The 10,019-nt window shown below is 34.6% G+C and overlaps 1 protein-coding gene and 1 long non-coding RNA gene across 2 annotated transcripts; one reads left to right on the top strand and one right to left on the bottom strand.

Annotated features, from left to right (window-relative positions):
• The first annotated feature begins 437 nt into the window (after window positions 1–437).
• LOC119483426 lies at window positions 438–5,632 on the top strand. Its single transcript, XR_005205680.1, has 4 exons — window positions 438–581; window positions 664–745; window positions 1,616–1,675; window positions 5,379–5,632. It is a non-coding gene; the product is annotated as an uncharacterized LOC119483426 (long non-coding RNA).
• Window positions 3,209–9,724, bottom strand: gbx2 (gastrulation brain homeobox 2). Its single transcript, XM_037761513.1, has 2 exons — window positions 8,837–9,724; window positions 3,209–4,283 (listed from the first exon to the last, which is right to left on the bottom strand). The coding sequence occupies exons 1-2, from the start codon at window positions 9,276–9,278 to the stop codon at window positions 3,745–3,747; spliced, it is 981 nt and encodes a 326-aa protein (XP_037617441.1). The 5' UTR covers window positions 9,279–9,724; the 3' UTR covers window positions 3,209–3,744.
• Between the last annotated feature and the right edge of the window lie 295 nt (window positions 9,725–10,019).

Here is a 10,019-nt window from a genome sequence, read left to right as displayed (position 1 = left end):
ACTTTACTTAATTTACGTACTTATTTTACTTATTTTACTTAGTTTACGTACATATTCCTACTTAGTTTACGTACATACTTTACTTAGTTTACGTACTTATTTTACTTAGTTTACTTAGATATTTTACTTAGTTTACATAGATATTTTACTTAGTTTACGTAGATATTTTACTTAGTTTACGTACTCATTTTACGTACATATTTTACTATCACTTAAAAATGATATAAAACAACTGCTTTTGCTTCATAAAAGATCTAAATGATTGATCGATTATCGACAAATGTTGCTGATTAATTTTTTTGTCCAATAAAGTTAACAGCACAAAATATTGATAATTTTATTTCAGTGTAAACATGAACACAAACTTGGCAAAATGTTGTCAGTTTTTTTGACAAAGCAGCTGCTAAAACGTGCCCTACGTGCGTGATGACGTCATGACGTGCGGATGCGTCAACTTGTTCAACGTGCTTCGAGCTGCAGAAGACAGACGAGCAAACAAACTGATCAATTAACGGATTTAATCAACTTTAAACCTTGAAAACACACTTTGTTTGACTTCTGATGGACTCAAAGGACTTCAGGTAAATGTTTTAATGTTTATTATTGAACGTTTTCTGAGCTCAGAAGATGATACAAAGGTTAATTTATTTGTGTCTCCTGCAGTTTGATGACTGATGACATTCAAGTGCTGCTGATTGGATGACGTCATGTCACCTGGTTACACCTGCAGAGCAGCACAGTCACGGTAAGTCTTAGTTTGACATGTTATTGTTATTTAATGGTATTTATTAGGTTGTTTGTGGGTTAATAGATGCTAAATTAAGTTCTTATTTCCTTGTTTACCTGATAAAAATGTAATTTAGGGTGTTTTCTATATGATTAAAATAAATAATGCATAATAATTAGCCTTCATTAATACTAATATATCTGTTATTGTCATTTAATGGTATTTTTTAGGTTGTTTATAGGTTAATAAATGCTAAATTTAATCCTTATTTCCTTGTTTACCTGATAAAAATGTAATTCAGTGTGTTTTATTTATGATTAAAAAAAAATAATGTCTTAGTTTGACATGTTATTGTCATTTACTGGTATTTTTTAGGTTGTTTGTGGGTTAATAGTTGCTAAATTAAATCCTTATGTCCTTGTTTACCTGATACAAATGTAATTCAGTGTGTTTTCTTTATGATTAAAATAAATAATGCATAATAATTAGCCTTCATTGATACTAATATATCTGTTATTGTCATTTAATGGTATTTTTTTAGGTTGTTTGTTGGCTAATAAAAATTGTATTTCCCCCATAATGAACAACATATACAGTTTAAGGTGTTTTCTTTATGATTAAAATAAATAATGCATAATAATTAGCCTTCATTAATACTAATAATTAGTTTTGGCTTTTAGTTTGATGACTTGATCCACCTGCAAAGGTATTTATTTCTTAGTTTTACATGTTATTGTCATTTAATATATAGTAGATTGAGTCCTTATTTACCCCACAATTAATAAAATTTACCTGATAAAAATGTAATTTAGAAAATAGAAAATAATGGGTAATAATTAGCCTTCATTAATACTAATAATTAACGCTGGATCTGTTTTTGGCTTCTAGTTTGATGACTGGAAGGAGCATCGTGTTACCTGGATACACCTGCAGAGCCGGACAGTCACGGTAAGTCTTAGTTTGACATGTAATTGTTATTTAATGGTTTTTATTTAGGTTGTTTATGAGTTAATAGATGCTAAATTAAATCCTTATTTCATTGTTGACCTGATAAAATGGTTTAATTGATGTGTGCGAGCAGGTTTGTACCCCGAAGGTTAAACTTTGCATTTAAAATCGACTCTTTTTTTTAATGTTTTGGGTGTAAACTTTATATTATTATTCATATTATTATTCATATTATTATTCATTATGCAGCTTCATTCAGCAACAACAGGCTGGAGATGAGCGTGACCTTTGACCTTTGACCTTCAAGCTGTGATCATTATGACACAGATAAACAAGACAATCTGCTCTAATATATATTTATATAAATTAATAAATTAAAATGAATTTCTTTAATTATTTCTGTTATTTAAATTATATTAAAATAATATATATTATATTTTTGATTTAGTTTATTTTAGTTTTAATTTCTTCAATCACATAAAAAGATTTGTGGCCTTAAAAGTGTCGGGCCTTCAAAATAAAAGAGCAGAAATTATAAGATCTAACCTCTAAATATTAATCAAATTAAAAAAGTGTATTTTATTAAACTCAATAAATTAATAATTAAGATTAAAATAAACTGAAGTGAATAAAGAATAAAAAACATAAATAGAGACAGCTGTTCACATCTGGTTCATCTTTTAATTCACACTTGTATATCTTTCTTTTTCTTTTTCTTTTTTTTGCTCCATACTTCAGGGAATGTTAGTTACTTTTGCACAATTTTTATATAAATAAATTAGCAGCGTCATTTTGTCCAAAAAAAATAAAAAAAATAAAATAAAATAAAATAAAATAAAAAGATGAAATGAAGCAGTTTTGTTCCAAAAGAGAGATTTTAAAATCTTCAGTAGCACAGAACAACGAACACGTTGATGTCCTCAGTTTGGTCCCGCGTCTGGATTATTTACATGTGTGTTTGTCTCTTCATCCTCCTCATCATCCTCCTCATCATCATCATCCTCCTCCTCCTCTTCATCCTCCTCCTCCTCTTCCTCTTCCTCCTCAGCGGCGCGTCTTCACGCACAGTTTTTTGGTGTCGCTCCAAAAAAGGTTTTAATACTGCAGAGAAATGTCCATCTTCCCGAGTCACCGAGTCTCGTGTTGATGACTTATTTCATTATTATTATATCCTGTAAAGAAGAAGAAGAAACCTCTGTATTTAAAAGAAGAGCTCATCATACTCGGGGAAACCTCCAACTGGTCTTGGTAAAGATGAACGTTACTTATTTAGAATACTCAGAATCACGGCATTGAAGCAGACAACAAAACTAGATTTTATAAAATGGAAAAGTGTAATTCGAGAAGTAAAATTTATGGAAAAGGGAACTCACAAAATCAGGAATATGGAGGATGTTTTAGAGAAGAGATGGAGTCTAACAGAAGGAAATGCATGCACATATACATGTGCTTGGAGGTGACCTGACGTTAAGGAGGATGCATGTGTGTGCATGTAAATATTAATATATATTTGCGCTCTTTCTTTTTGTCATTATTAATATTATTTTTTTTTCTTGGTTTTGAATGTTGAGGTTGTTTTTTCTCTCTAGTGTGCTTGATGGGTTGGTCTGTAAGCTCATCTACTTAAAAGTTGGTTTATAGACATTTTGCATAATGAAAACAACCTGGAAAAAAGAAAGTATAAAAAAATAAGTATAACCGAAATATGAATTAATATGACCTTTGAAAAACGTCCATCTTTACTGAGCAGTTCGCTGGTTTTTGTTTCTACTTTTTGTCCCTTAAAACCGCTGATATTATTATTATTATTATTATTATTATTAAAGAGATTCTGCAGGTGTGTTTCATCTAAAATAATGTAATTAAAGTAACCCAGATAAAAGGAGCTCCTGGCCTCAGGTGCTCAGAGGTTGAACCTGGATTCTCTCTGCTGGATGAGTTACATAGTGGTTTACTTGAGTCCCAGTAAAGGAGGATAAACTCTCCTACTGGGGGTGTTAGATGGGATTAAATGATGATGTCGTCAACACGGGACTCAGTGGCTCGGTTCTGCTCCTCTTCCTCTTCCTCTACGGTCTGGCCTGCTCCATCTGCTGGTGCTGACTCCTTATTGCGAAGCGGCTGACGTGCACCGGGATGGGAACCACGATCTTGGGGTTCCGGGACGGCTCCCCGGACTTGTTGTTGACGTTCCCGGCTTTGACCCGTTTCCACTTGGCGCGCCGGTTCTGGAACCAGATCTTCACCTGCACCTCGCTCAGCTTGAGGGCGTGCGCGATCTGCGAGCGCTCGGTCAGCGACAGGTACTTCTTGCAGTGGAACTCCTTCTCCAGCTCCAGCAGCTGCTCGCTGGTGAACGCCGTCCGCCGCCGACGGTTCTTGCCGCCGCCGCCGCTACCGGAGCCTCCGGAGCTGCCGCCGCCGCCGGAGGAACCGTGCATGTGCGCGCCGTCGTCCAGCCCTCCTCCGCCGCCGTCGCCGTCCTCCTTGTGGCACATGGAGGTGAGGTTGTCGTCAGAGCTGTAGTCCAAGTCACTGTCCATGGAGAAGCTCTCATCCTTCCGGCCGCACTCGTCCTCCTTGGAGTCTTCTTTACTGAGCGCTCTGACTGGACACCAAGAGGACACTTTGTTAGGACACATTCCATCGAAGCCTAAACCTAAAGAAGGTGTAGTTTTGTTGCTTAAACCTAAAGAAAGTGTAGTTTTGTTGCCTAAACCTAAAGAAGTTGTAGTTTTGTTGCCTAAACCTAAAGGAGTTGTAGTTTTGTTGTCTAAACCTAAAGAAGTTGTATTTTTGTTGCTTAAACCTAAAGAAGTTGTATTTTTGTTGCCTAAACCTAAAGAAGTTGTAGTTTTGTTGCCTAAACCTAAAGAAGTTGTAGTTTTGTTGCTTAAACCTAAAGAAGTTGTAGTTTTGTTGCCTAAACCTAAAGAAGTTGTAGTTTTGTTGCTTAAACCTAAAGAAGTTGTAGTTTTGTTGCCTAAACCTAAAGAAGTTGTAGTTTTGTTGTCTAAACCTAAAGAAGTTGTAGTTTTGTTGCTTAAACCTAAAGAAGTTGTAGTTTTGTTGTCTAAACATAAAGAAGTTGTAGTTTTGTTGCTTAAACCTAAAGAAGTTGTAGTTTTGTTGCTTAAACCTAAAGAAGTTGTAGTTTTGTTGTCTAAACATAAAGAAATTGTAGTTTTGTTATATTACAAGTGTTGTGAAAATGTATTTTTAAATATGCAAATTATGTATAATCTTATCAAACATTTACAGAACAGAAATCAGAACATATGTTTACTTTTCTCTTTTTAATCACTCCATAAATCCAAAAATACTGTCAACAGCCGTAAAAGAAAAATACTGTCGACTTTTATTTTGACTTTTATTTTTAGCTTGTTTTTATTTTCTAATCTTTAATGTTTTTATAACTGTTTTAATTACATCTTAATGTTCTTTTAATTTTATTTATGTTTATGCATTTTTAAATTTTATATTTACTTTATTGATTTATTCATTATTAAGTGCAAGTATTTATTTATTTATTTATGTATTTTTGCATTTATTCATTTATTTCTGCACGATTGAAAAATAATATTTAAAAAGATTAAAAAAATATTATATTTATTGTTATTTTATGAATCACTTCTTCTATTGTATTTAATTTGTTTGATTTTATTATTTTATGAATCACTTGTGAGATTAAATGTGTTTGTAGATTGAAGCTGACGTCTGTGGGAGTGGATTAAAGGGGCTGGTTTCGTATTTCGTGTTTCGTGTCGATATCCATCATCGGATCAGTGTTCGGATCACCGCGGACGGAGAGCCACGCGCTCTGCAGGGATTTCTATTTTTCACGCGTAATTACGCACGGTGCGTCTCCGTCCAGCCGGATCACATCATAACATCATATTCAATCACAAATAATATTCAATGTCTGTTTTTATATCAATAAAACCATCAAACCCTGAAGTGGAGCTCTGATTTATGAATCGCTCTCTCAGGTTGACAGCTGGGTTCGTTCCAAAAATCAACATTTCTCTTTAATAAATTAAAAATATTATAAATTCATCCACAGATTCAGTTAAAACTCTTTAATCTCCAACAATCATGTTTTTTATATTTATAGATGAAATGTTGAAATACAGATTATTGAATAAAAAGGAGGCGCGGAGGCCTTCAATAAAAAACCTTCTGCATCAGAATTATTTATGACCATTATTATTATTATTATTATTATTATTCAGATCTCAACAAGAAAGATTTAAAGACATTTAAAAGTTTTCATTTCTTGTTTTTTACTCGCAAAGTAATATAATAATATAATAATAATAATGATGATTTAATTTTTCTTTTAACAAAGCCGGTGAGATTAACCAAATATCTATTTATTTTGCTCCATCTTATAAAACATCTGGAAAATGTGATAAATTGTGAAATTATATTTAATGACATTTTTAATAAAAGTCCTTGAAATGTTATATTATATATATTATATATAACATTTATATAGAGAGTCCTTTAAATGTTCCTAAATGAAGCTTCAAATTAAAAGTGAAAAAAAACATGATAATTTAATCTTTATTTTAACAAAGCCAGTAAGAATCACCTGTTTCTAAATATTTACATTTATTTTGCTCCATCTAATAAAACATCTGGAAAAGTTGTGAAACTATATTTAATGAAGCATATATTAAATAGCATTTAAATGTTTTCATTTCTTTGTTTTTTACTCGCAAAGTAAATCCACATTTAAAGGTGAAATATATGTGATATTTATTTTGCTGCATCTAATAAAACATCTGGATAATGTGAAATGTTGCAAAATTATATTTAATGACATTTAACAGAAAGTCCTGTAAATATTATATTATATATAACATTTATATATAGAGTCCTGTAAATGTTCCTAAATGAAGCTTCGGTGGAATCTGTGTTTGTCTGTTCAGGGAATTGAACTCAGAGTATTTAAGGAGCAGACTGTAACGTGCACGCTGTCGTTGTCTCTCTGCACTCGTTGCTGTCTTCATTTCTGCATCTGTGTTTTAAATCTCTACGTTTTTAATGCATCATTTTCTACAGCTAAAATATAATGCTGTTCTTTTTTTAACGTAAAAGAAAAGTGAAAACCAGCTTCATAATGCATCTTTAAACTGTAAATTAACTGTAAAATGAATAAAACAAAACAGTATTTTTCATTTACAGTACAAAGCTGTACATTTCAGCGACAGTATAATAATGTTAATTTTACAGTAACATAAAGGCAACCCAGTTCTTTACTGTTATTTTACTGGGAAATTCTTAACAGTGCAGTAGAATCAGATAAAACTCCTCTGTTTCTGCGTTTTAAGAGCAGATATGAGCATTTAAATTCCTGTTTTAAGTAAATGCACATTTAAAAGTGGAAAAATGTAATCTTTTTTTTATTTATTTATTTTGCACAATTTAAGACTTTACAACATAACAAAAAAAAGAAATGAATAATATAAAGTGCAGGAAGAGGCAATTATTTACATTTATTTTGCTCCATCTAATAAAACATCTGGAAAATGTGATAAATTGGGAAATTATATTTAATCACATTTGAAAAAAAAAGTCCTGTAAATGTTCCTAAATGAAGCTTCAGTAGAAACCAGTGGAATCAGATAAAACTCCTCCGTTTCTGCATTTTAACAGTAAATATGAGCATTTAAATGTTTTCATTTCTTGTGTAAGTAAATCCACATTTAAAAGTGGAAAAACGTGATAATTTAGTTTGAAGTTTATTTATCATGTGCATTTAAAAGTACAGTGGAAATGCATTTCCCCCTGATGGCTCTCTCTCAACCCTTAAAATCTATAAATACTACACTAAATAAGACGATACCTGTAGGTGTTGAAGTAAATCAACATTTAAAAGTGAAAAAAAAAAATCTTTCTTTTAACAAAGCCAGTTAGAATCACCTGTTTCCAAATATTTACATTTATTTTGCTCCATCTAATAAAACATCTGGAAAATGTGATAAATTGTGAAATTATATTTGATGACATTTTAAAAAAAAAGAAAAAAGTCCTGTAAATGTGAATTCTCTCCTGACAAAAAAACTGAAATGACAGCAAGACTATAAGTAAAATGAAGTCATCAATTAAAGCAAAATAAAGCACAAAACAGTGGTTTTGCATTTAGGAAACATCTGTATAAAGTAACATTAGTGCATTGTTTTATTCCACCATACTGCAGAGAATCATCCAAACAGGTAGCAGAAGTGAGATGTGAAGAGGAGCACAGGATGCTTTTTACTCTCTTGGTGTTAATTGATCTTTAATGCATCACATCTGTAGGTTTACTTTCTCTCTTTGTTTTCTATTGAGCTAAATTAAATAAAAATAAACACACAAAACGAGGCTTCTTGCTGCTCACAGCCAGTTCGGACCCTCCAATAGAAAACAATGTAATCAAGTTCATCTCCTAGTTGTTTCCAAAATGCAGAACCATCACTGTTTCGTGTTTTATTTTGCATCGCAGTGTTCAGTCCTTCCATCACCAAACTGTGATTCTTACTGGCTTTGTTAAAAGAAAGATTACATTTTTACACCTTTAACAAGAAATGAAAACATTTAAATGCATTTAAATGGAGTTTTATTTGATTCTATAATTTAATCTTTATTTTAACAAAGCCAGTAAGAATCTCCTGTTTCCAAAATATTTACATTTATTTTGCTCCATCTAATAAAACATCATTTAATGACATTTAAAAAATGTAAATGTTCCTAAATGAAGCTTCAGTGGATTGTTTTATGGCTGTTTTAGGTTGTTTCATAATTGTATTCTCAGGTATTGTCTTATTTATTGTAGTATTTATCTAGTGTAGTATTTCTAGATTTGAAGGGCTGAGAGAGAGCCATCAGGGTGAAATGCATTTCATTGCATTTTTACGGTACTTTTAAATGCATATGACAAATAAACTTGAAACTATATAATCAGGTTTTTCCACTTTTAAATGTGGATTTACTTAAATAAGAAATGAAAACATGTAAATGCTCATATATCTGCTGTTAAAATGCAGAAACGGAGGAGGTTTATCTGATTCTGCATTTATTTTGCAACATCTGGAAAATGTGAAAAAGTTCATATTTAATGACATTTTAATCAAACAAAGTGCGGTAGGTGTTCCTAAATGAAGCTTCCTCTCCTACCTGTGGAGGTGTCCGCCTCTCTGGCCTCTTTGTCCTGCAGGAAACTCTTGCCTTCCTCCGCGTCCAGCCGCAGCTCCTGAGTTTTGTCGAACACCGCATGCAGGGCCTGCGAGCCGAGCCTCCTGGCCGCCTCCTGGTGCTGCTGGGCCGGGGAGAAGAGCGCCAGGCCGTGCGTCAGGCTGGAGCAGAAGCCGCTCTGCAGGCTGGAGATGTGCTGGTGCTGCAGAGCTGGAGGAGGTGGAGGAGGTGGAGGAGGCTGCAGCACCACCGACCGGTAGGGCATGAACATGGGGTATCCGGTGTACACGAAGTGTCCCCCCCCCGGGCTGGGCTGCGGTGGCCCCCCGATCAGAGAGTCGATGCTGAAGGCCGTGGTGCTTCCGAGTGGCCGCTGCATCACCATGAAGGACGGAGACGGAGACGGACTGAACGCTGCGCTCATAGGAACCACCGACCTGCAGGCTGCACCGCTGCAGCGGCTCAGAGGAGTCCGAGGATGAGGCGCTGTGCGCGGCTGCAGAGGCACCGCAGAGAGACCCCTCAGAACCGGAGCTCAGAGGAGAGATAATCCCATTAAAGCCAACAAATCCATCACTCAACTCCTCTTCTTCATGCTCCTGCAGCCGGGCGCCTTTTGCATTCCTCTAACTCTCCTCAGGTGAGCTCCAGGTGCGCGTCTCTCCAGGTGCGTCTCTCCAACCGGACCGGACTCTCCAGCGGACACTTGTCCTCCACTCTCCCGCTGAGAGACACTGAGTGCGTGTTTTCCTGCTCCTGCGCGCCTCCAGAGATGTTTTGGATTTAAATTGCGCTCCCCTCTGTTTAATTGCGCTGAACCTCTCCGCGCTGGCTCCGCCCACCTGGCTCCTGATTGGCTGGCAGGAGATGATGTCACAGCCCGCCTTTGGTCTCCTGGATGAATGCCAATTACACAAATTGGGACCACAGGCCATTAAAGAGTGAAAGCACATCATCATAAATAATAAGCTGTATATATTCAGTAAATACCGGCTCTGTGATATCCTCCAACACGACCAGAGACAGCAAAATACCTCCTTTTATTCTGAAAATCAATATTAGATCAAGTTTATGTTGTTTAAAACTACAACTTCTTTAGGTTTAGGCAACAAAATACCTCCTTTTATTCTGAAAATCAATATTAGATCAAGTTTATGTTGTTTAA

The sequence above is a fragment of the Sebastes umbrosus genome, chromosome 24 (genome assembly GCF_015220745.1).
Source record: "Sebastes umbrosus isolate fSebUmb1 chromosome 24, fSebUmb1.pri, whole genome shotgun sequence".
Lineage (NCBI taxonomy): Eukaryota > Metazoa > Chordata > Actinopteri > Perciformes > Sebastidae > Sebastes > Sebastes umbrosus.
Note: the sequence above shows the minus strand (reverse complement) of the source record. Positions and strands in the feature narration are given on the sequence as shown.